At 36.8% G+C, this 26,686-nt stretch overlaps 1 protein-coding gene across 4 annotated transcripts in view; it reads right to left on the bottom strand.

The window, feature by feature from the left end:
* The window catches only part of KDM1A (lysine demethylase 1A), a 61,927-nt gene that overhangs the window by 23,221 nt on the left and 12,020 nt on the right, over nucleotides 1–26,686 (bottom strand). For 2 of the 4 annotated variants that reach the window (XM_045476087.1, XM_045476089.1), the window contains exons 3-9: nucleotides 15,517–15,576; nucleotides 10,044–10,177; nucleotides 4,678–4,756; nucleotides 4,007–4,099; nucleotides 2,908–3,014; nucleotides 1,256–1,337; nucleotides 456–550 (exon numbers count right to left, since the gene is read on the bottom strand). In XM_045476087.1, the coding sequence (XP_045332043.1) occupies nucleotides 456–550; nucleotides 1,256–1,337; nucleotides 2,908–3,014; nucleotides 4,007–4,099; nucleotides 4,678–4,756; nucleotides 10,044–10,177; nucleotides 15,517–15,576 (650 nt within the window). The remainder of the gene's footprint in view (nucleotides 1–455; nucleotides 551–1,255; nucleotides 1,338–2,907; nucleotides 3,015–4,006; nucleotides 4,100–4,677; nucleotides 4,757–10,043; nucleotides 10,178–15,516; nucleotides 15,577–26,686) is intronic. The other 2 variants (XM_045476090.1, XM_045476091.1) reach the window with 1 other exon arrangement.

The following is a 26,686-nucleotide window of genomic DNA, read 5'->3' as shown; positions in this document are numbered from 1 at the left end:
AATACTTTAATCTACCTAAGCATCTGAGTTCAGTATCACCAGCTGGTTATTAGCTCAACAAAATCTTGAACCTACACACACAAAACTGAAGTCATAAAGAGCACACAGAGCTAAAGCACATGATGGAAGGCACAATACAAAGAAACGAAGAATCAGGCGTCAATTCCACAGGTCTCTTAGAGTAGGTGGCCACAGCCAAACAAAAAAATTACCTGTCTACCTAGCCTTCATTAAATGTCTAAAGATAAATGCCTAAATAGGCATGCAAATTTGCATTTATACAGTAATAATCCTTTCCTATATAGCTCAGAGTTAAGGAACAATCAGAATATCACACCATTTCTACCTTTGGCCCATACTGGTATGTGTGCACGTTCATCCACACATTTCCCCCACATTGTTGTTTTCAACTGAACCAAATAAATTTTGAAAAGTTCTGTTTGTCCTCAACTTACTGCTTGTCCATTGGCTTCATAAAGTGGGCATTTTTGCTTGATCTTGGCCAGTTCCATATTTACTTGTTTGCTGACCACAGCCATGGGATTCCCTCCTAAAAAAAACTCAAACTATTATATTCAACACAACTATGAAAAGAGAACAAAAAACCGAAGCAAAAGTATTTTTACTAAAAATTTAAAATACTCAAAGCTTAGGGTACATGAATTATAGATCAAAAAATGCCCAAAGTAAATGTAGGATATATGAAATATGTAAGATAAGCATAAAGAAGGAAAAAAAAACCCATGTTAGTTAACATTTTATTATAGATCCTTCTAGATTTTGTGTGCATAAAATTAGAGACATACACACACAAAAGGATCATAACACATGTATTGTTTTGTAATCTTCTTTCAACTTAGCAATAAACTGGCCATCATTTCAGGTTAATATAAGGCTACATAATTTTTAGTGGCTGTATAGTTCACTTTGTATAATAATTTAATCTTCACAACTATGGGTTCTAATGTTTTGCTGTGCCACATGTAAAAAGCTCCAAACAACATGGTTCACTTGTCATTTTCTTGGGATAATTTCCTAGAACTGAATCTGCTAATAGGTCAAAACATGTACAATTTAAATTTTGCATATAGTGATGTATCTTTTCAGGAAGACTATTTGTCAATCTACCTCTTATGAACACTAAGAACAGTATCCTAAACCAAAATATCTTAAAGCCACATTTACGGCTTTAAAACAGAAGCTTGATAATGAGTCTCAGACCTTGTTTAACAGCACACAACTAAGGACTACTTACCAAGACCTGTTACTACCATAGCTCCAAGATCAGCTACATAGTTTCCCTTGCGAAATGTAGCCACTCGTCCACCCACTCGATCCTGTTTTCAGAAATTAAATGGCTAAAATCATCAATTCTATTTTAACCATGAGAACCTGGCATGGTACCATCCCAGGCCTCTTTTATAATTTAACAAGGTATAGTTTATACATAGCATGCAGTGTGGGCACAATGAGCAAACAAAGTTTAACAATTTGAGGGAGTGGTAGGTTAATGAATGACACGGAATTAAGTGACAGGGGATAGAAAACAATTTGACAGCCAGAGATACTATTTAGCTATAGCTACTATTCTCTCTCTACCCAGCTGTCTCTAATACCATTTACTATACAGGCTGACCAAGGGCCACTCACACAGAAAATATCTGTTCACAAATTGTAACGTAGCACTAAATGCCATCTTTCTACCACCATGTTCTGACTCTTGCCCTTCATCCCCTAAGTCAGCTGGGAATGACAGATGACTTCAACAAATGATTCTCCAGTGCAGCGCCATGCCCAGGGGCAGGGTGTCTACTGAGCATTAACTTTTGACAATAGCTCTCATTCCTCAACAGGCCCTGGTTTATCTCTGCTGACCAGGGAGGTTCCATGGGAAAAATTACTGAGCTGTAGTGATACTTCAATCATGGATATTATGGGAATACTCTGTAACCTCCAAATAAACAAAAGTAAAACAAAAACCTGTCAGCTAGATTAGGACCCTGCATGGGTAGGGATCATAATGATCCCATTATTCATCACTGTATTGCTAGTACACAGGGCAAGAGGGCACACAAATGTTTCCTGAATTACCTATAAAATATTTAGTAAGACCACATAAAAATTATTCTGATTTCTTCATACTCTATTTGAAAAGAATATTTTAAAAAATTAGCAATAAAAAGCAACCTAGATTGTACTGCACAAAACATTTTGAAAGCTTCTATAAAATTTTAGATTTTTAGGTTACCTGAGAAGTGTTTGTTTTATTGTTCTTTTTTAAATGGTGTAAGCCCAGGGAGGCCTTTAAGCCACTGGAAGATAACTAAATATCAAAAATTACCCATGAAAATAATCTGAATAGTAGCATCCTAATTTGATGTTCTTTTTTCCCCCACTCTGTGCCATCATCCCTTTCCTCCTTCAATTTCCATTTCTCTTTCTAGGACAAATGATAAGGGAACCAATATATCTGGCTTCATCAGGCCCTCAAGACAGCTGCTTCCTGAGAAGCACCTGAGAAGCACCTCTTTTACTATTAAACAGGGAACACAATTCACTATGTTCCACACTAAAAATAACTGCCACCTGCACAGGGTACATCCACGAAGGCCCAAAATTTGAAAGCTAACTGCAAGAAACAATGACTTGAAAATATCCATCAAAGGGCTATATGGACCATTCACAAACTCTAAATACTCACTGAACACCTTTCAAAGCTTTACTGTCAAAAATGCTTTATCCAATATACTAACACTATCTAAAACACTTTGAGTACTATATAAATCAGTTTGGTTTAGTTCAAGTTGTAGGATTCATTAATTTGCAACAGATAATTTCTTATTGCACTGACGAATACCTATCATATTTCTATTAGGTTAGCTTCTAAACACAAAATAAAATTCTTACCCTGGCTTCCAAAAGTGTAACATCCATTCCAAAACTTTGTAATTGACGAGCTGCTGCCAAGCCAGAGACCCCAGAGCCTATGATAATTACCTTTCCTGTCTTTTTAGCTAAAAGTAAAAAACAAAAATTACAATATTTGGTCGTAGGTTTAAGAATTTGTATTCATCATTTTTTTTAATCATGAAAACCTCTAGGTTCTTAACATATCATGATGTCTTACCAAGTAAACAATTCACTTATTTTCAAAATAGAGAAGCTAATACAAATTAGCAAATATCTGAAACTTATAAACTTTAATTCAATGTTAAAAATTTATAAATGAAATCCTTTAAACATTAACTTTCTCAATACACCTCAATCATCTGCTTTGGTATCTGTGACTGGTTAACTTATGACTATCTGTTTCATTTACTTCCCAATTATACTATGACAATTTGAGTAGCCAATTTATTCTTAAAGCTGTTTTCTTTCAGCTCTACTTCTGCAGTCCTTAGTATCTCTTTTGCAGAATTATTAAAGCATCAAAAATAAATAAATATATGTGTTAATTCTCAAAATATCCCTATCTCCTGGATTCCTGGCAGTATAAAGAACTGGTCAATGAGAGAAAACCTCAAATCTCTGCTTTCATAACAGACTTCTCTTGTTTTTAACAATTTTTTTTAAATGTTTATTTATTTTTGAGAGAGAGAGAAAGAGTGTGAGTGGGTGAGGGGCAGAGAGAGAGGGAGACACAGAATCCGAAGCAGGCTCCAGGCTCCAGGTTCTGAGCTATCAGCACAGAGCCCGATGTGGCACTCACAAGTTGCGAGATCGTGACCTGAGCTGAAGTCGGACGTTTAACCGACTGAGCCACCCAGGTGCCCCAACAAATTTTGTTTTCTGATTTTTCTTAAATTTGAAATTCAGAATCTTTCACTAAAGTACACCTGTCAGACCAGAAACTACAAGAAATGCACATTTATGAAGAGATTTTACTTTAAATCTCTTTAGACTAAGAAATTAAAAAAAAAAAAAAAATGCTAAAAGCCTCCTAGAAATAAAACAGAGTCCTAGAATTGTGACTTAAGACCACGAAGTCCACTGGCCAAGTCCTTACTTGGTAGGGGTTTTATCCTTTTGTAGATGCCGAAGTTGATAAGACCGTGACGCTCTAAATAACTGTGAACTCGGTGGACAAGCACAGTGTCACCTACGGAATAAATGGATTTTACAACATATTTATATTTTAGGCAGCTTAAACAGAAAGCTCTTTAACTCTTCTGTTTTTCCATCATGAAGTTATTCTGTAGTACATATTATCCACGAGCCTCAGATAATGTGACTCCTTTAGAAAAGTGATTCCTAGCAATATTAGTCTATGATGTAGTCCAAAACGCATATCATAGAATTTGCTATTTTAAAGAAGGACAATACGCTATAGATGAAATAAAGGATAAAACCAACCCTTTAAAAGTAGTATTATATCAGTTACTTTGACAAAAATTTTTCAAGACTTTGTTGGTGGCAAGTGGAAAATGAGAAAGCCAGACAGCCAGCCAATCAAATGTCAAGAAGGTACGCCGTGGATTAAAGTTGAAATGTAGTCCTTGGGAAATTATTAGCAATCTCTTGAACTTACAATGTAAAAACTAATAATTAAAAACACACATAATAGTTTTCTATAAGGCTTATTTTTGCATAGCCCAAGGCAAAGATGGAAATATGAGTGAAAAACTCATTATCAGCGAACTATAAGCCAAAACTAGTTCCACTAAAAACACCACTTACTGTTGTATGGCGCTTCTAATTGTTGAAGAGTAGCCTCAAAGGTCAGCTGAATCTTTGGATTATCCAACCACAACTGCAACTGTATTTAAATGATAGAAATTTTATTACACAAGCAGAGACTTTAAAATATCTTTTCAACTTTAAGGCCTCAAATATACACTTTCCTTTCATTGAAACAGTGAGGGTTATATTCCTGACAAAGTGATAGAACACAAAGCCAGGTCAAATGAGTGAATTATTGAAGAAGTTGGAAGATGGCACAAAAACAGACACATAGACCAATGGAATAGAATAGAGACCCCAGAAGTGGACCCACAAATGTATGGCCAACTAACCTTTGACAAAGCAAGAAAGAATATTCAATGGAAAAAAGACAGTTTCTTTAACAAATGGTGCTGGGAGAACTGGACAGCAACATGCAGAAGAATGAAACTAGATCACTTTCTTACACCATTCACAAAAATAAACTCAAAATGGATGAAGGCCCTGAATGTGAGACAGGAAACCATCAAAAACCTAGAGGAGAAAGCAGGAAAAAAACCTCTCTGACCTCAGCCACAGCAATTTCTTACTCAACACATCTCCAAAGGCAAGCGAATTAAATGCAAAAATGAACTATTGGGACCTCATCAAGATAAAAACTTCTGCACTGCAAAGGAAACAATCAACAAAACTAAAAGGCAACCAGCGGAATGGGAAAAGATATTTGCAAATGACATATCGGATAAAGGGCTACTAGTATCCAAAATCTACAAAGAACTCACCAAATTCCACATCCGAAAAACAATCCAGTGAAGAAATGGGCAAAAGACATGAATAGACACTTTTCTAAAGAAGACATCTAGATGGCCAACAGGCACATGAAAAGATGCTCAACGTCACTCCTCATTAGGGAAATACAAATCAAAACCACACTGAGATACCACCTCATGCCGGTCAGAGTGGCTAAAATGAACAAATCAGGAGACTACAGATGCTGAAGAGGATGCGGAGAAATGGGAACCCTCTTGCACTGTTGGTGGGAATGCAAACTGGTGCAGCTGCTCTGGAAAACAGTGTGGAGATTCCTCAAAAAATTAAAAATAGATCTACCCTATGACCCAGCAATAGCACTGCTAGGAATTTACCCAAGGGATACAGGAGTGCTGCTGCATAGGGGCACTTGCACCCCAATGTTTATAGCAGCAATTTCAACAATAGTCAAATTATGGAAACAGCCTAAATGTCCATCAACTGATGGATGGATAAATAGAACGTGGTTTATACATACAATGGAATACTACTTGGCAATGAGAAAGAATGAAATCTGGCCATTTGTAGCAATGTGGATGGAACTGGAGAGTGTTATGCTAAGTGAAATAAGTCATACAGAGAAAGACAGATACCATATGTTTTCACTCATATGTGGATCCTGAGAAACTTAACCGAAGACCAGAGGGGAGGGGAAGGGGGAAAAAAAAAAAAGTTACAGAGAGGGAAGGAGACAAACTATGAGAGACTCTTAAATACTAAGAATACCCTAAGAACTGAGGGTTCTAAGAACTGAGGAACTAAGAATACTAAGAACTGAGGGTTGATGGGAGGTGGGGGAGAGGGGAAAGTGGGTGATGGGCATTGAGGAGGGCACCTGTTGGGATGAGCACTGGGTATTGTATGGAAACCAATTTGACAATAAATTATACACACACACACATATAATTTATATATATATATATATATATATATATATATATAAAATGAAGAAGCTGCAAGATATTTAGCCTAAAAAACAAAAAAACCTAGTAACTTGCCAGTATCATACAGCTGACAAGGACCAACTCAGTTACATGACTCTGGAGATACTGAGCAGGTAAAATCCACAAAATCAGGGGCACCTGGGTGGCTCAGTTGGTTGAGCATCTGACTCTAGCTCAGGTCATGATCTCACAGTTCGTGAGTTTCAGCCTGGCTCTCTGCTGTCTGTGCAGAGAGCCTGCTTCGAATCTTCAGTCCCCACCCCACCCCACCCCACCGCCAGCTCCCTGCTTCTGCTCTCTCAAAAATAAACAAACATTTAAAAAAATCCACAAAATCAGGGGCACCTGGGTGGCTCAGTCGGTTGAACGTCCGACTTTGGCTCAGGTCATGATCTTACAGTTAGTGAGTTCAAGCCCCATGTCAGGCTCTGTACTGACAGTCAAATCTTGGAGCCTGCTTTGGATTCTGTCTCTCCCTCTCTCTCTGCCCCTAGCCCACTCACATTCTGTCTCTGTCTCTCTCAAAAATAAATAAACATTAAAAAAAATTTTTTTTTTAAATCCACAAAATCAAATGATCAATTAGATATGCAGAGGTGGATGGGGAGGGGGGAAGAGATGCCAAGGATATTCCAGTTTGGGGCTTGTACAACTAAATGAGTTGGTATGTTACTCACTAAACGAGGGCCACTCAAAGAAGGGATAATGAGTTTAGTTTCAAGACAACCAAAAAGAGATACAAGACTAGCATCTAGATAAAGAGCTAGGGTTCTTAAGAGAGTTAAGGTCTGGAGCCATTTGCTTATGGGTGATAAATGAAGCCAATGTGCAGAAGAGGGGTCCTAGAGCAAAAATACACCAGAGGCAGGAAAAGACTGTAAGGAGCCTTAAGGAACTCCAACCAGTTCACAAAATGGCCTTTTTTTAAAGACAAGACTATAAGGCTGTCAGAGAAGACAAACAACCAGGTAGGCAGGAGAAAAAACAGAATACTGTGTTAAACTAAGTGTGTTTAAGAAGAAGGCAGTGGTCAATTATTTCAAATACTGCTGAAAAAGCAGTAAGATGGGGAATGAAAAATATTATGGTACCATCAATAGACTCTAACATAAATGCTCTTCAAACTGAATACACATCTGTAAAAATGCAAGACCAACTAAATACCACCATATTTAAGTCTTAGCTAAAAATTAACTGCTCCACAAAGTTCAACAAAGAAATGTGGTTCTGTATAAATAAATATAATTACAAAGGGATATGACCAAATTCATAAGCACCCTCTACTTTTCTCAGTGGCCACGGTCAAGGCAAAATGGACTTCCTCACATACACACCAGGCCCAAGCTCCTCACCCTTCAACAGAAGCCGTTTTCCTCTGTCCGTCCTATAAAATAAAGCTCAAGTCATGGTATGTAGTTCAATAATCCTAACGTTGTGGTTTCAAAATTTAGAGGCAAAAGATGTAGTTTAAGATGAGAGAACTGAGGGGTGCCTGGGTGGCTCAGTTGGTTAAGCGGCTGACTTCGGCTCAGGTCATGATCCTGCGATCCGTGAGTTCAAGCCCCGTGTCGGGCTCTGTGCTGACAGCCCAGACCCTGGAGCCTGTTTCAGATTCTGTGTCTCCCTCTCTCTGACCCTCCCCCGTTCATGCTCTGTCTCTCTCTGTCTCAAAAATAAATGAATGTTAAAAAAAAAAAAAAAAAAATGAAAAAAAAAAATGAGAGAACTGACACAATTCTCATAAGAGAATGATTTGTGTTCAGTTTTATAGCCAGAGGCCACAACTCTAACCTGGGCCAGTCCTTACTTCCCGAAATCTGGATTTTGGTCACAGAATATAAATCAGAGAAAACAGAAATCACTGTAAACCAACCACTCAAATTCAAGTAAAGAATGAAAACTTTCCTCAGAAGAAACAACAAAAAAAATGACAATCTTACTGAAAAAGCCCATTCAGATCAAACGTTGATATGCTATGCACAGAAGCTGATTCTAAGACAAACAAGTGTTGAAATATACAGTATGAATTTTCCATTCACTTTTTTAAAAAAAAATCACCGTTTTTTTCATACACCCCAAGTCCCTTTATTCTGTACTACGAGAACCCAGCACAACCCACCAATTACTCTAGCTAAATAACATTTAGCAATCTAAATTCAGCAGTGGTTTTGCAATCTAATACCCAATATAAAGAAGTTAGTGGTAGCTAAAAAGCAGATATGCTAAAAATGACATCCCTGAACTATATTCAAAGTAGCTAAAATTACAACATAAATTTCTTTTACTTTATTATCACCTTAGAGTATAATGAATATGTGCTGCCCTTTTCTACTCTATGGCTAAAAAATTTCTGATGAATAAAGGACATGAAAGAAAAATTCAGAGAAAAAATGGCTAATAAATGTGAAGAAGTCAGTCTAAGTAATTAAAGACATGGAAAAGAAATGAAATATTTTTAGTCTATTACAGCAGCATAGATTATCATCATTTTGATAACCAAAGCAAGGGCAGAGCAATGGGAGTGCCAACTGACTCAGTCTCTCTGGGAGGCAATTTGACAATATATATCAAAACTGTTCCTATTTTTTGACAAAGTAGTTTTCCTTCTAGGACTCTACCATTAGGAAATAATAACCAGAGATAGACTCAAGAATGTATAAAGCTACTCAGAGCTTAATAAAGCACAAACAGACATTTAAATGCCTAAATTAAAAGTATGACTCAACTGTCAGATGAAATATTATGCAGACATTAAAATCAAGCATTTGGCCTGAGAAGGAGGTTGAACCAGATGACAAGAACAGAGTAAGAGTTTCTTTCATCCTGAGAAGGAAAGACGAAATGATTATTTAAAAAAAAAAAGTTTTGGAGAGCCTGGGCGGCTCAGTTAAGTGTCCAACTTCGACTAGGGTCATGATCTCACGGCTTATGAGCTCAAGACCTGCATCGGGCTCTGTGCTGACAGATCAGAGCCTGGAGCCTGCTTCAGATTCTGTGTCTCCCTCTCTCTCTGCCCCTCCCCCATTCTCTTTCTCAAAAATAAACATTAAAAAAAAAAAGTCTGGGGCACCTGGCTGGCTCAGTCAGTAGAACACCAGACTCTTGATCTCCGGGTTGTGAGTTCGAGCCCCACATGTGGTGTGGAGTTTATTTAAAATAACAGGGATGTCTGGGTGGTTATGTCAGTTGAGCATCCAACTCCTGATTTTGGCTCAGGTCATGATCTCATGATTCGTGGGATCAAGCCCCACATCGGGCTCCATGCTGACAGTACAAAGAGAGCCTTCTTGGGATTCCCTTTCTCCCTCTCAAAACAAACATTTAAAATAAATAAAAAAATTTTTTTAAGTTTAAATAAAGATTCTTTGCATTTATGAGGTTATGAAGAATGAAAAGGATGCAAAGAATGTATGGAAATAGCATTTCAATTTTTTAAAAACAAAAATTAAGTATACTTCTAAAAAACTACCTGAAGAGAAAAAAACAACTAACTTTTAACAATGGTTACCTCTGGATAGTGGTACATGTTATAGATAATTTTATAATTCTTTCCTTTTTCCCCATATTCTCCATAAAAGTAATAAGCACTATTAATAATCCAAATGGAAAAAAGCAGACATGGAAACTTACTGTGCGGTTTCTAATGAACAGAAAAACCTTCTGGGTCTGCTGTGGTCCACTGATAATATCTGGAAAACAGGCTGCTTCTTGAGAAGTCATCCGGTCATGAGGAAGTCTACTCTGGAAAGCTGCACCCTCCACACCTAGCAAAGAAAGCAAAGGACTTCTGGGAAACGTGCAAGTAAACACAAAACTAGGGATAACGAGACTGCGTTTTTTTGCCTGAAGAACCCCTGTAAAGCTCTGCCTCATTCACAGACTGATCTTACTTCCTTTAAAAAAAATTTTTTTATTTTGTCCAAAAGCTCAACATCTTTAGAATTTACTCACTTTTTTGAGCTTAACATTCCAAAAATTACAGTTTAGTAATGAGTGACACAATCTACCTTAGAAAACATAACAAAGCCTTGAGCATATTTTCTTCATCCACAACATAACTTTGTAACACTAGAAGATACTCTAATTAAAATTAGCATCACTGATAGTGCACATTAAATCTTAAAACTAAAGAACCAGAATAGAGGAAAATATGTGAACAGAAAAGCAAAAGAAACTAGAGTGAAAATACAACCATATGCTGTCTTTTAAGATTATAGCAGAGAACATGGAGAGGTCTTTAAGGTTTAATAACCAACAGTAAGGAACGCATATCTCATCAGTGGTACCACCCATTAGTTCCATAAGTCAATACTGGCAAACAGTGAGATCAGTTAGGCAGACTACGATGAAGACACAGAAGAAAGCAAGGAATTTACCTTTCCCAGCAAAAACATTGGGAATGCTTTACTACACACTGCAAGTAAAGTATGCTACTGCATACTGTATACTACATGTACATATAATGTATACATATCCTCTATACAAGTAAAATTGTATTATTTTGAAATGTATTATTTTGAAATGTATTATTTTGAAACTCTTCAAATTGGGTATTTTTATATGTAGTTAGTACATCGTAGTAGTTAAGTACATCTTTCTAAGATGTCCTTACAAATATACTTACATGAATTTTATCTCTATCTCTAAGGTCACCTTATAAAAGATATACTTAACTACCAGCTCATGGAAATATCAAGACATAATTTAAAGAGTTTCAGAATTCAACACCATTGAAGTAATTATATGCAATAAAATAGGCTCCAGATATCCATATTTAATCATTTAAAGCACATAAAACAAGAAGTTAGAAACAGTGATAATGGAAACAAAATTAAAGGAAAGGCACAGTGAGACTAAGAAAATAAAAAGAACAAGGCAGGTAAAGATGTAACTTAGAAAATTATAGCTAAGCTATTAGGGTGTTGTTTCCACAAAGACATTAAACACTACCTAGAAATGGTTAACAAGAGGTCAAGCAAAAATGCCTAATTAATATGGACTGCATATTAAGAAACAAAATTCTTGGGAGAGAAGAAAAATTTACCCACTGACAGTAGATAATGAGGACACATGTACTTACATTACTAAACCAACAATTCTCTCATTTAATGAATCTAACTTAAAAACTGTCAGGACGATTAATTATTCCCTAAGGAAAAAAATAATCAGTAAGAGCCATACTACTGAGGGTAGAACATGAAATTAAGGCAAGAAAAAAAAAGGCTGGCTATCAGGGATGTAGGTTATTTCAGTAATGTGAAATTTTCTAAAACTATATATAGCTTTGATGTCCCTAGTCACCTACCACCCAATCAAAATAAACAAAAATTAAAACCAAGACCAAAAACATGTCTCATTATAATGGGCATTATCTACACAATAATCCTGAGTACTCAGAACAAATATCTCTTAAAATAGGTTACCTTCATAAGTGTATACGATTAACATGAAAACCAACGAACTCTATAAACCGTACTTCTTCCTCCCCAAAACGGGTAGTTTTCTTTTTTAGCTACACTAATTTCTACATGCTTATTAAGTCATCATTGAACAGCAATCCTACTGCAAAATATTACTGTCAAAGACAGTCAAAAAACCACATAGGGAAAAACACTAAATTTTATGATATTTGGCTCCTCATTCCAAGTGCTTGTATGTCAAAAAACACTCTAAAATAGTTGGCTAACTTTGAGAATCTTGAGAATATGTAACAATTTAAAAAATTTAGGGGCGCCTAAGTGGCTCAGTTAGTTAAGCATCTGACTTTGGCTCAGGTCATGATCTCGTGGCTCCATGAGTTTGAGCCCTACCTTGGGCTCTGTGCTGACAGCTCAGAGCCTGGAGCCTGCTTCAGATTCTGTGTCTCCCTCTCTCTCTGCCCCTCCCTTACTCACTTTCTGTCTCTCAAAAATGAATAAATTTTTTTTTAATTTACATAAGTCATGTGGCAGTTTTAGAAGTATCTTTAGGGGTACCTAGGTGGCTTAGTCAGTAAGCGTCCGACTTCAGCTCAGGTCATGATCTCATTGTTCGTGGGATCAAGCCTTGCATTGAGCTCTATGCTGACAGTGTAGAATCTGCTTCAGATCCTCTGTCTCCCCCTCTCTGTGCCCTGCCCCTGCTTGCTCTCTCTCTAAAATAAACAAACATTAAAAAAAAAAAAAAAAAAGTGCCTTTAAATCAAACACCAAATGATTATCAAAAGGAATTAAAGAAGCCAAAAGTTGTGGCACTAATATATGTGTGGAGTAATATTCTTCTCCATTTCTCTCTTCTACATAACATCCAAAACACCCGGTTATTCTTAAATACTTTGTCAATTTTTAAAAACAAAAAAGTCTCTACTCTGTAATTATTTTCTTCCTCTTGGTTTTTAGGGATGAAGACTATTATTTCAAGGAAGGAAGACCACTATCAATATAAAAGTGAAAATTGTATATTCTAACCTTTTATCAAAGAATCAAAAAATAGGTTAACTTGGAACCTAAGCTGTTCAAAAGCTAAGTAAAGCACTCTTTTAATAGGATATTTCCAAAATGAACTAACAGACCACTCTGGATAATGTAACTCATAAGTATCACCTTTTGAAGGAAAAACCTTAAAGAATACAATTGACTTTAATAATATCCTTATTAAAAAGTACCAGTAGTACATATAATTCAGACCTAATTTACACTTAGTGTTTGTGTGCTCTTAACAGAATCTGGTATTCCGGAAATTTAGAATGTTTCAAAGATGCTATCCTAATTTTTTTAAAGTTTCAAGGCTGCCTACATATCAATCTTGCCCCTCAGTTCAATTCCTTTCTCTCAATTTCACACAGGAAATTCCAGCATCACCTTTCAAAATGCAGTCATGCTAAAGCAGAAATGCCTTTCTAATGGTCTGACAGGCTCACACTTTCTCCGAAAACATAGTTAAAAGTCATAAAATATTTAAGGGAATATAAAGATCTTTTTGGGTAGATTAGAGAAGCAGAAAGGGGCGGGAGGGAGGTGAGGATATAGACCCTCTATTCCATGAAATCATTTCCTCCCTGATTCTGACATATAAGTAGCACCTTGAGTAGAATAAGGTAACAGAGATATAACACTTAAAAGAAAAGAAGGCCTCCATAAAAGTTACTAGCTTTCATTTCTTTTTCATGAGGTAGATAAATTAACTAGATTTCTAGTTGAAGAAGGAAAACAAAAGTCTCACAAGAATCCTCATACAAAAGACTACTTAAATTAGTAAACTCTAGATGCACCATATTCAGTCCTATAATAGTTTAAAAATAAAGAATAGGGGTAGACGAAAGAAAAAGAGGAGAATCATATAATTTCTTATGCTTTAGATTTTTTGTTTTTAGGGTAAACGCACACTTTAAATGATTCTATGAGGGAGGATATAAGGACTAGTCTATGCATAAGAAAGAAGATCTCGGGGTTCTCTCACTCCTCCAAGTGTTTGTGTATCCTTGGTCATACCATTTAACTGTTTCAAGTCCTCATCCATAAAATGGGTGGATACAATATCTGTTTGACTGCAGGAAGTTAGGGAAAATGACCTCAAGTTCCCTTAACTTTTAAGATTTAAGACGTATACACCAACTTGATGTGGATTTATAAAAGTCAAGATATGATCCTGGTCCCAAGATACCCATGAGGGTCATTTGGCTTTATTTTAAAAAAAAGAATGTTGATCGCTTACAAGCACATGCTTCTAACTGATCATCTTACAAATGCATGCTTCTGAATATGGCAAAGATCTGAAGAGAGATCTTGAAGGGTTTAGAATAGTCACCACCACTCTTGGAAACACTGTAAAAAAATCATGTTCTACTAAACAGTAAGTCAGAAGCACCACAGTTTTATATGAAAGTCTGTTTTTACTTTCAGCAATACAACATATTATTTACTAAAGCAAAAGAGTAAATTTACTCACGTTAAAACAAAAAGCAACAAGGAAACTCAATTTATTTCTTCAAGATTAAAGCTCTAAAGGCTATCCCTGATCCTCAACAGTTCCATGGAAGATCCACTTGTGCATCATTTAATAAAGAGCATTCTTAGAAGGTTTATCTGCCACAGATACTCTGAATGAGGATTTTAACTCCTCTAAAATAACCATGTACTGATTATCAACCTCCAACCCTTGGGACAGCACTGAAACAAGTCTACCTCTAACATTCTGGATCCCCTAAGTACTAATTGCTGCATTAACAGTGAATTTTGACCCAAGAGAGTAAAATACAAATATTTCCTAGACCTGGTGTACACAAACTGCAAAAGACAAATAATTTTAAAGTAGACTTAACAGTTGAAAAGTGACAAACTCCAAAAGTGAAGTAACACCTATTCCAGTTCTATCATAACGTATATACATGTATCAGTCAGTTTTGAGCATTGAACCACGCAAAAACATCCTGGGCAAAGGATGAAATCCAGACATACTACTTTGGATTCCTGGAACAAACTTTAATGGCTCCAGATGGGCCCTATAAATCATTTAACCTTTTACTTTTTCCTACAAGTAAAAATCTCATAGTTTGGTCTGAAAAGAAAGAGCATTTTGAGCAGACTTTTAAAAAAATGACTAATTTTCATGTGACAAAATGTTTACACTACAAAATAATTATGCAATGTTAACTGAAAAAAATGTACCCAATACTATCTAACAACCATTTCTGAAAAGTCCCTTACCTGCATAATTCATCTGACTAGTCCTAGAACGCCTTTCCGTCCTTTTTTTTTTTTTTTTTGGAAGGCTTTTGGCCTATGGCTCCTCCTCTCTGTGTGTTCAGCTGTATTTCTTTTTAAAGGTCCCATGATTCTGTTTTATATGTTTACTGTTACTATAAAAGCTGCTGGGGAGAAAAGTACCTGCCATCTCCTCAAAAACATGAAGAGTGGAGGGCTGAGATCGGCCTGAGGACTTCAAAAGGTTTTGCTTGCCTTTGTTCTGGCTACACTCTCCTATTCTACTACTCTGTCCTGAGAGTTAAATTTCCCCTGTGCTTCTGGCTAAAATGTGGATACCATAGCCAAAAACTCTTGCAAGCATCAATCCCTGACTTGGCGGCTCTTGCTACTAAGTGGCAAGCATCTAATGCCACCCTCACCTGATGCTTGGCCGTCTCCATACCCTCCAGAACTGTCGTCTTGAAGTCCTCCTGCTTGCCCTGTGGAAGGAAAGAGGAGAACTCAGGGACCTTACTCCATAAATTAAGATAATATCTGGACATAAAGGCCTAATAGTTGGCGACTCACAAATTCACCACCAACTAGTAAACCCATATTCAAGAGAGCTCCTTCTTCTCAAATCAGGCCCAGGGAATCACATCATAGTCTTCCAAATTCTGGTCAGAAAATTTCAACTGTACACACTGATTCTTGTTGAAAAGTAGGAGAACAAAGTACATAGTATTTCTAATCACTAAATCCTTCCTGTCAGTCCAGCATGGATTGGGGGAAAAAAGGATTCCAGATGTCTTTTACTACTTGTTGCTATGCTAAGAGTGGTAGGTGTGGCAGGGCTCTAGGGTCTAGAGCTGCAGCAATTCAGCATCTGCTCAATCTCTTTATCTTCACCTTTCTATCCAAAAAGAATATACATAAAATAACAAGACTTACAATTTTATTTATGTATTTTTAAGTAGGCTTCACGCCCAGCATGGAGCCCAAAGTGGGGCCTGAACTCATGACCCTGAGATCAAGACCTGAGCTGAGATCAAGAGTTGGACGCTTGACCAACTGAGCCACCCAGGTGTCCCAAGACTTATAGTTTTAATGAAAAATTCTCCCTTTGACTTCAAAGATCTGTAAAGACTCAGCTCCAAAACAAGTTTCATTTACTAAGCATGCTAGACAGTGCTAGATCTGAATATGCCAGGCCTCCTTAGTAAAACTTTCAACTGTACCACAAGACACCCTGCAGTCATATGCCAAGTAAAGTAGATAGACACACATAGTGGGAGGGTAGGGGGAGATATGGTAGGGAGGGGGTCTCCTACCTCAAGCTACACAGTAAGCCTAAGAAATTTTCCTCATTGACTAATATATAGAAAACTTCAAGAAAAGTATCACAGCTTGAAAGTTCGATCAAAGTCAGGATAGATGATCTTCCGGACTCTTCCAAAATCTATCACCAAAACAGATGCTATGATCTTCTTAAGCTTCTGTCTACCTGGTACATTATGGGGAAACTACAGCATGATCTTTGGAAGATATGAAAACACTCTCCAGTGATCTAAAACTGGACAAGCTTCATTAGTTTATTTTAAAAGAATCTCAACAAGAAAGATTGATTATCTACCATTTGAATTAAAAGGGAACAGGAAAGTGAAAATGACACCTCTATCTTCATGTATACCAAAGTGTTTAGATAGAAATGATTCCTGACATTAGTATATGTTGCTAGAAGGTACACGCTCTGCTGTTAAGGTAGAATAGAATCTCATTCTAAAGCTATCTCACTATACTCCTGACAGGCCCTTTAGGTTCTAGAAGGTTATGGTTCTCATACAAGGCACAAGGTATAGGATTTGTTGTTTACAGCCTTTAAAAAAGGGCATATAATTATGAAGAGATGACTCCAGTTACAAAATCCAATCTGCAAACATCTTGAAAATGCAGGCCCTTTGTTAAAATTTTTAAAGTCTAAATAAAAAATACTCTTAATTACTTCTAAATTTATTCATAAAAAATCTTTCAGAGTTTTTTTAAAGAAACTCTTCCAAACAGAACCCACTAGATCAAAAGACTGACTCAAGGGGGTGGGCTCAACACAATAAAATAAATACAGTTTCCAAGAAACATTTAAGCATTAGGAACAATATAGCTCCTCTCTCTCAAATTACGTTCCCAGCTCGGCAAGGAATAAAAGCAACAGTCTCTTGTCACAAAGGCATCTCACCATTTCTAAAAATTAATGAAACAAAAACCACTTTCATGCTAGCCACTAAGTCTGAATTATTTTATCCTTCCCATTTCTATCATTTTCCTTCTTCCCCCGCTACATGTCATACAGAATGCTAAATTATTTTAACCTGCAGGTAGCTCTTGACTGTTTTTCTGTCAATGGTATTTAATAGAAACATAGATTTCTTAAGCCTGACTTATGTGCTCAAAAGGTTAACAAGATTGCTCTTTTATAACAAGGCAGGGAAGTCTTTTTTGTCTTCTGCTTTTGAAAAAAGGAACAAAATTCATATACTGTTAGTTGATAAAAATATATAGGAGTAATATGAAAAATATTCAATACCCTGGGAAGTTTTTTTTAAAGGGATGTCTCTTAACAGCAGAAAGTCAAAAAAGAAACTCCAAAGCATTGCATAAGCAAAGAAATAGAGTAAAACCAAACAGGCGATATAAACATGTAAGAAATTATGAAAAACAAAATAAGTGCTTAACATTAAGTAAAGGAACAACGTATCATTTGACTTGATGAAGGTTCAGAAGAGGAAGTTGCTATTTTCTAATCATAACGCAGTCATGAGTATTTGGAGGGTGCCTACTTCTCCAAAGACAGATAACAGCATCATCTTTATTAGTGATATTGTAGACCAATTCTTCCATCATTTTCTTAAAAACCACACACATACAAATATTTGCAGCTAACTTTCCATCCAGGATTGTCTCTGATTAGAACATATAAAATGCCATATCATTTGCTCTTTGGGTCCTTCTGTCCTAGGACTCTGCTGCAAAAGGACATGGAACAGCAGGCAAGTATAGTTGTTATCTTCCATGAGCTCAAACTCAAAATAGAAAATGAAAATATATACAAAAGCAACTTTTTCCTATCACCTTGATTGTGGCACTACTGCGGAGACCTCCTTTTGTTTTCATTCTCACTACACACACACACACACACACACACACACACACACACTCAAGTTTAAAGGAGAGACCCTTAAGTCCTGTATTTGTGTATATCTTCTACAAATTGAAGATAAAATCTTTTTGATTTATCTTACATAGCAGCTCTTCGGTTGCCCTCCAATAAACCTTCTACAGACCTGTTAGGTTATTCTTGAAGAACAGTGAAGCATTGTAGGTATAGTCTCGATTCAGATTCCCAAGAGACCATTCTGCCAATATCTTAAAAGGAAATCTAAGATGACTTTCAAGTATTTTTTATCTGACAAGCAAGAAGGGCAGGATCACTGACGTGTTGTTCTCAGGTACATACTGACCAACAGACTCACATTGTGACTATTTGGTTTCTTGTTAATGCTTATTAATTTTTGAGAGACAAAGAATGAGCGGGGGAGGGGCAGAATCCAAAGCAGGCTCCAGGCTCTGAGTGGTCAGCACAGAGCCAGACATGGGGCTCTAACTCACAGAGTGCAAGACCACAACCTGAGCCGAAGTCAGATGCTCAACCCACTGAGCCACCCAGGCACCCCGTGACTATTTAGTTTCTTGAAATCATATTCATGTTGATAACTTTGTACACAATTTGAGAAATTCCTAACTCTTCTGGGAAGCAATAATTTAAAAAAAAAAAAAAAAAACCACAACAATTTATTAAAATTTATTTAATCAAAAATTTACCAAATTTACAGAACAAAGTGACTGCCAAGCTCTTGTTTTCAATCAAACCTGACACGTTAGCAGAGGGGGAAAAAATCTTAAAAGTTTAAACCATCTTTAAAGACATAAGTTTCTGCTCTTATTAACACCTCAGTTTATATTTTAATAATCTCACTAATTCAATGTTTACCAAATACCTATCTCAAAACTGCCAAGCACAAATAGAAAGTGGAACAGGTTAAATACTTATTTTCAAAGGGCTTATAATCTACCTGGGGAAAGATAAAAAAAAAATCCACAAAGAAACTTTTTTAAATTTTATTTTTTTATGTTTGTTTATTTTTGAGAGAGAAAGAGAGAGACAGACAGGCAGACAGAGTGCAAGCAGGGGAGGAGCAGAGAGAGAGACACACACAGAACCCAAAGCAGGCTCCAGGCTCTGAACTGTCAGCGCAGAGCCTGATGCAGGGCTCCAACTCACAAACCATGAGATCATGATCTGAGCTGAAGTCGGACGCTTAACTGACTGAGCCACCCAGGCGCCCCAAGAAACTTTTTTTTAAAAAAAGGGAAACAAGAGGCTAATACAGATGAGGAATCAGGGAAGCTTTTCTCAATAAATCCACAGAGGTCTGGATATACTGGGAGGCAGTCAAACCACCAATATGGTCTAGAACACTTATAAAAGCAAGGAGAAAAGCACAGACATGGTATAGAATGACACAGTACTTACAGAAGTGGGAGAGCAGGATAGGTAAAAGGGGCCACCCTCAGTGACAAAACCTAAACTTGATCTTAATAATAATGGGGTAACTGTATGACCTGTCACAGAAAACAGCAAAACAAGTGATACTTTAATTAAACTAATCCGGTCACTTTGTACCAGATGGATTACAGGAAAAAAGGTGACCTACACAAAGGAGATCCAATTGAAAGGCTGATTAAGTTAGATATCAAGTGAAATTCACTAGAATAAAAAGATGACAATGAAAGTGGATAGGGCATAACAATAACAAGTCAAAGAAGCTATGCACAGGAAGTTACATGACTTTACAACAGACTTGATAAAACGGATAAGGGACTTTCAAGATGGCTCCAAGTTCTTTTAAGTCAGGAGTAGTAATGCAGTGGACCAAATGCAAAATTTAGGGAAAATTTAGGTAAAATTAAACGGAAATATTTTTTACTTAATTACTCAGTCTTTAAAGTAATTAAAGACTAGAACTTTAGGACTAAAACTTTAAAGTCTTAAAAAAATTTTTTTTAATGTTTATTTTTGAGAAAAAGAGCACGAGGAGGTGAAGGGAGGGACAGAAAGAGAGGGGACACTTTAAATATTAAAAAACATTTTTTAATGTTTTTATTCATTTTTGAGAGCGAGACAGAGACAGAGTATGAGTGGGGGAGGAACAGAGACAGAGGGAGACACAGAATCTGAAACAGGCTCCAGGCTCTGAGCTGTCAGCACAGAGCCCAATGCGGGGCTTGAACTCACAAACAGAAAGATCATGACCTGTGCTGAAGTTGGACGCTTAACCGACTGAGCCACCCAGGCACCCCTAAAAAAAATCTTAAAATAGCATGGGGGTAACAATAGGCTCAGAGAATTTGAAGCAGTTTTAAATGTATGACTAATCTCATAAGGAAAGTCACAGTTTCAAAGAGGAATTGGTCAACACAGACAAATGACAAAAAAATTTTTTTTAAATAATTGAAAGGTAGCGAGTTATTGGTGACTATAACCACTTCCTGCTGCCTTCCAGTCCTCTCCATAGTGAAAGGTGGCTTTAAAAATAACCTCAAATACACTGCTCTTAATGCATCCCTTTCCTAACTTTTTGACTATGATTCTGGACAGAATAAATGATCTACAGCAGTTCAAAGAAATGCAAAGGCAAGTGAATTGGGTCCCCTGAGATAGATGAAACTGGCCTAAAGGGAAAGCCTCAGGCATTCCTTTGAAGCACATCATAGGCAGTTAACACAGCTAACATTGATCAATACTCTCCAACAAAATTATCCAGAATGAAATCTATGGGTTCCAACTAGAACAGCAATCCTAGTGTTATACTGTCATTAAGGCCCAGAAAGCAGGAAAAGGGTGCTGCCTAAGGTAGGAACCTGCCTAAAATTTTCTCCCTTTACCACTGGAGGAGCAGTAGCACTGCTGATCTACACCTGAAGACTTTTTAACATTGGAGCAGAAGTGAGAAACCTCAGTACCAGAAATCCTATACAAAATAAAAGCCCTATAAGCTAAAAAGGAAAGCAAAGCTTTTAGAAGCCAAAGGAAAGAATGGACTTTTTCATATGCTATTTCCCTCCACATTCCATAGTAGGGACTTTCCTCACCTATTTTGTTGTAAAATCTTGGCTTATAGTTCAGTTTTCAAAATGTTCCAAAGAAAGTTTACAATTTAGATGCTATGTTATGTTGCTCGACTACCAAGCTTAATGTGAATTTGAGTAGTTAACAACAAAGCTTACTTTTCTAGTTATTCACCTGTTTGTTTGTTTGTTTGAAGTTTATGTATGTAAGCAATCTCTACGCTCAACGTGGGGCTTGGATTCAGGACTCCAAGATCAAGAGTCACATGCTCTTCTCACCAAGCCAGCCAGGTAGGTATTCCTCACCTATTTCTAAAAAGGCCAATAGTGAATTTTACCCTGGACCTGCTATTAAAAGAACTGTAATAACTTTTCACAACTGATAACCATGAATTAATTTCAACAAGAGAATACCTTTTTTCTGCTCAAATAAATTTCTCAGAATGCTGGCTATCTTGTATCTTCCCAGACCACAATCAGAGGCTCTTCCCAACCTCAGTATGATTTGAGTCTACACTGCTACAGGGAGATTTGACTTCTTAGGCATTAATTAATCATATGTGTTCTTCTATCTTCACATCAGAAGATGTCAAAAAAAAAAAAAAGGAAAAAAAAACCCCCTATCTTCAAATGTTTGAGGCCACCGTAATTAGCAAATACTGCAAAATGTTACCATTTGTTAACCCTATTCCTAGTTCAAGTCTGTGTTTAATAAATACAAGATGTTTGTACACAAAAGTGGAATTTATATTTTCTCCTTTGATCTCTCGTATCAAGTCCCATTTTGCAGATGAGAAAATCCTCATAGACAAAGTATCTGTTCTATCATATCATGAGCAGACCAAAAAAGGATGGTAGCAAAAAGAAAGGAAATTATAAAAGTAAAGTTGCTCAGCTAAACAAATTACTAATTTGCCTTAATTAAAAAAAAAAAAACCTAATCAATCAGTGAAATGAAATCATTAAAAGCAGCTCAATCTGTCAAAGACTGAACCTAAAACTGGTAGCATTTGATTCAGTGGTTTTGGCCAAAAGCAGTTAACAGTTAAGAATCAAGGATCTCAGGGGTGCCTGGGTGGCTCAGTCGGTTAAGCGTCCGACTTCAACTCAGGTCACGATCTCGTGGTCCGTGAGTTCGAGCCCCGCGTCGGGCTCTGGGCTGATGGCTCAGAGCCTGGAGCCTGCTTCGGATTCTGTGTCTCCTCTCTCTCTGCCCCTCCCCCGTTCATGCTCTGTCTCTCTCTGTCTCAAAGATAAATAAACGTTAAAAAAAAAAAAAATTAAAAAAAAAAAAAAAGAATCAAGGATCTCAACTGCTTCATAAAAGCCTAATTCCTTCACATTTCATGTAAAACTTCCAAAATCCAATTTGGGGAAAAACATTTAAAAACAACTTCTGGGTTCTCACCGTACTTTGAATACACTTTTATCATATTGTTTCTTCATTGTAGCCAGTTATTAAATTTGTAACCCTAAAGAGGACTATGAATTCTTTGCAGAAAGACCTAGTCTTCAGCGCTGCACCCTCAGAACCCAGCACCATGCCAGGAACAAAGCACTGTAGTTTTACAATTAATGGTTGTATAATAAAGTCAATGAGGAACTGCCAAGATTGGGGCAATCTTACTTTGCGTAGAAAATGTCTCCACTTTTCCTTCCCCTTCCCCTCCCCTTCCCCTTCTCTTTCTCTTTAAATTTCCTGTCCAGGGGCGCCTGGGTGGCTCAGTTGATTGAGAGTCCGAGTCTTAATTTCAGTTCAGGTCATAATCTCAGTTTGTGAGATTGAGCCCCATGTCAGTGCAGAACCTGCTTGGGATTCTTTTTCTCTCCCTCTGCCCCTCTCCCCAGCTTGCACTCTCTCTCAAATTAAAAAAATAAATAAATAAAAATAAAGAGTAAGGGAGCCATCTGTCTTCTTTAAGGGAAAAAAAAAAAAAATTCCCTTCCAGGGCATTGGGCTTAGCTGGTGGAGCAGGTGACTCTCGATTTTGAGGTTGTGAGTTCAAGACCGGTGTAGAGATTGCTTAAAAATAAAATCTTTAAAAAAAAAATTTTTTTTTCACTTCTACACTATTTTTAAAAATAATTCTTCCAGTAAGCCAAAAATTTAGGAAGACTAACTTTCGTCCCACTCTTTTTCCAAGTTCCTCCAAATTTTTATACTAAAATTTAATATTTCAGATTCATTTTACCTTCTGTTACAGATTTATGTACACATTTGTATCTCTACTAGGCTATAAATCATCTGAAAGTGGGGACCATGTATTGCATAGTAATATATATAGCTTGGTCCAAATGTTATCTCTCAAAATATAAAAATTTTGAATTAATCTGCGACTTTTTTCTCAGTCCTCCAGTAAATTACTCTGAAGCACAGTTCCAAATCAGAACACTGAAATGATGCTATACAAAAAAAGGGGGGGGGGGGGGCAAGAAAAGTAATCCTAGGTCTGCTTTCTAAATGTATGCATCATATTTCATATAAGGAGAACTAAAATGATTTCAGGCACTTATTTGACACTAGCAGGCCAAAATGGCAACATAAACAATCCTGTTAGGAATGAATTTCCCAACAACTTCTAGTAGATCTACAAAAGAGGGTCTCCTGCTGGGTATGGGGTTGTAACAGAATTCTATAATTCTCCCTGTGGAGGTAATCCGAGTCCATTTTCAGGAAACCTGCAAGTTACACCTGCTCCCTGATTGCACCTGAAGGTACAGCAAGAGAAATCAGAGAGAAAAGCCTGGGATAAGCCACTTGAAAATAATTATGGCATGATAAAATTATTCACCAAACTCTGACCGTAACTAGCCATGCCGCCAAACCCAGGACTTTACTGAATACCTCAGTATGACTGCCTCACAGCACCTAAGAACAAAGAACTATGAAAATATAAGGACTGTTACATAAGTATTAGGCCACCGCTTATTTTTTTTCCTCTAAAAAAATTAAAAAAAAAAAAATTTTTTTTTTTTAATGTTTATTTATTTTTGAGACAGAGACAGAGCATGAACGGGGGAGGGTCAGAGAGAGAGGGAGACACAGAATCTGAAGCAGGCTCCAGGCTCTGAGCTGTCAGCACAGAGCCGGACGCGGGGCTTGAACTCACTGACCGTGAGATCATGACCTGAGCCGAAGTCGGACGCTTAACCGACTGAGCCACCCAGGCGCTCCCCCAAAAAATTTTTTTTTAACATTTATTCATTTTTGGAGAGAGAGAGAGAGAGAGAGACAGAGGGTGAGCGGGGGAGGGGCAGAGAGAGAGGGAGACACAGAATCCGAAGCAGGCTCCAGGCTCCGAGCAGTCAGCAGAGCCCGATGCGGGGCTCGAAACCACGAGCCATGAGATCACAACCTGAGACGAAGTTGGACACCCAACCGACTGAGCCACCAGGCGCCCTTTTTTTCTTTTGAAGTAAGGAAATCCATCTTCAGCTCTTCTCTGGTCAAATTCTACTATTATACTAAGTTGTAAAGGACAGTTCAAAAGATTCTACCTTTTAGATTTTTTGCTATACTGAATAAGCAATTCATAAAATATTTGGTAATCAATCTTTTGTCATAAATATTTTCATTTTAATAGTATTTGTGATCAAACTTCACTGGATTTTAAACTTTTCTACCCATACACATATTCTATATATTTTATATAATTTAGTATTTTTACTAATTTATGTTGCATCTCCTTTCATGTGATTTTGTGAAATATTCTTTCAACCGACAACAGGACTATTACATGAAAAAGGCCCCAAAATTATTAAAACCACAAAATTTTTTTGTCATACCAATCTTTCACATCAATGATTTCTGTACATTAAACAGCCCACATCTCTTTCAAATACACACCACACACACACCCCCAAAATTACCATGTAAGACAGAAGAGAGGGCAGGTACTTTCTTTCATTTACATTGTTGTAAGAGTTATTATGTATTCTTAAAAGAATATAAACAAGGAGATAAAGTGATTCTTCCTACAGTCATTCAATAAAATAGATTATAATACAGAGCTGTCATCAATCAGCTAACCCTAATAACTATATCTAACAAAATGAACCAATAATTTGACGTAAGCCTTTGAGCTTCATTACAGTATTAGCATACCACTGAGGCTGGAAAACTGGTACACAGACATATGCATGTGCTTTTACATATATGTATTTAAAAAAAAAATTTTTTTTAACACTTATTCATTTTTTGATAGACAGAGCAAGAGTGGGGGAGGGGCAGAGAGAGAGGGAGACACAGAATCCGAAGCGAGCTCCAGGCTCTGAACTGACATCACAGAGCCTGACGCGGGGCTTGAACTCACGGACCGTGAGATCATGACCTGAGCTGAAGTCGCTTAACCGACTGAGCCACCCAGGCTCCCCCACATATATGTATTTTTAAACATAGTTCTGATATCTCTGTTGAGAAATTCATTAACTTAACATCTTGAGAAAGGCATTTTAATAGCGATTTCAAATTTCATTTTATTGTTTTAAAGCAAGCTTCCATGAAAGTGTTAAGCTTTATACAACTAAGCTATTTCTAACCCAAAATGAAATATATCTTCCCAAACCAGAGTTCCTAAACAGCTATCCAACACAAAATTTAAATTCAGAAACTACTAGTAAGACTTTTCTGAAAATTTTCAACTGCTGAAAGGCAGTGGAGAAAAAAATCATGTTCTTGCATTAAAATTAAAAAGCTAAGTGCTAACAAATTAGTTAATATAGTAAAACGTCTTTGAGGAATAATCAAACATACACAAGGTAACAACTGAGCCAAGAAAGGGAAAAAAAAAAAATTCACTAACAGAAGGCCACTTTAACAGTGGTATCGAAACGTAAAGACCAACTGAGATTTTTACTCTATTTTATAGATGTTCCCATATTATTTGACATTACTAATAACCACACGATTCCAAGGACATTTTCAGGTTCAGTTGGCATGACTTTAAAAAACACCTTTATCTTGATAGATGAGGTACTAGGAAACCAAGTAAATCCATCATTTGTTAAAAACAAATACATTCAGAAGTGTATAAATGTAAAAACACACAGAAACATTTAGGAAAACTTTAATTTTAAATATAAGCAGCAATACTTAGCATGAAAAATACGTTATTTACTCATGTGACTACCGTAGGACTATAGGCCACATTCAGTTATCATCAAAAGCAAACAAATATAAAAATAATTTTTAAGCCACAACATAGGACTTCCCAATTACGTAAATCCAAACAAACAACAAAACCAACATCGTTTCCATAATAGTTCAACTTTGATATTGAGATTTTCCCATTGACCAAAATTCACTAAACTCGATTATCAAAACAACCAAAATCATCTCTCCCAGCCAGTCTCTTTACCTCTTTAGTTCACTCTAATAGAGCACATCAGATTGATTTTTCCAAAAAATGTATTTTGTACGCCTCTCAC

This window comes from Leopardus geoffroyi, chromosome C1, assembly GCF_018350155.1.
Source record: "Leopardus geoffroyi isolate Oge1 chromosome C1, O.geoffroyi_Oge1_pat1.0, whole genome shotgun sequence".
Taxonomy (NCBI): Eukaryota; Metazoa; Chordata; class Mammalia; order Carnivora; family Felidae; genus Leopardus; species Leopardus geoffroyi.
This window is presented reverse-complemented; position numbering and strand designations above follow the sequence as displayed.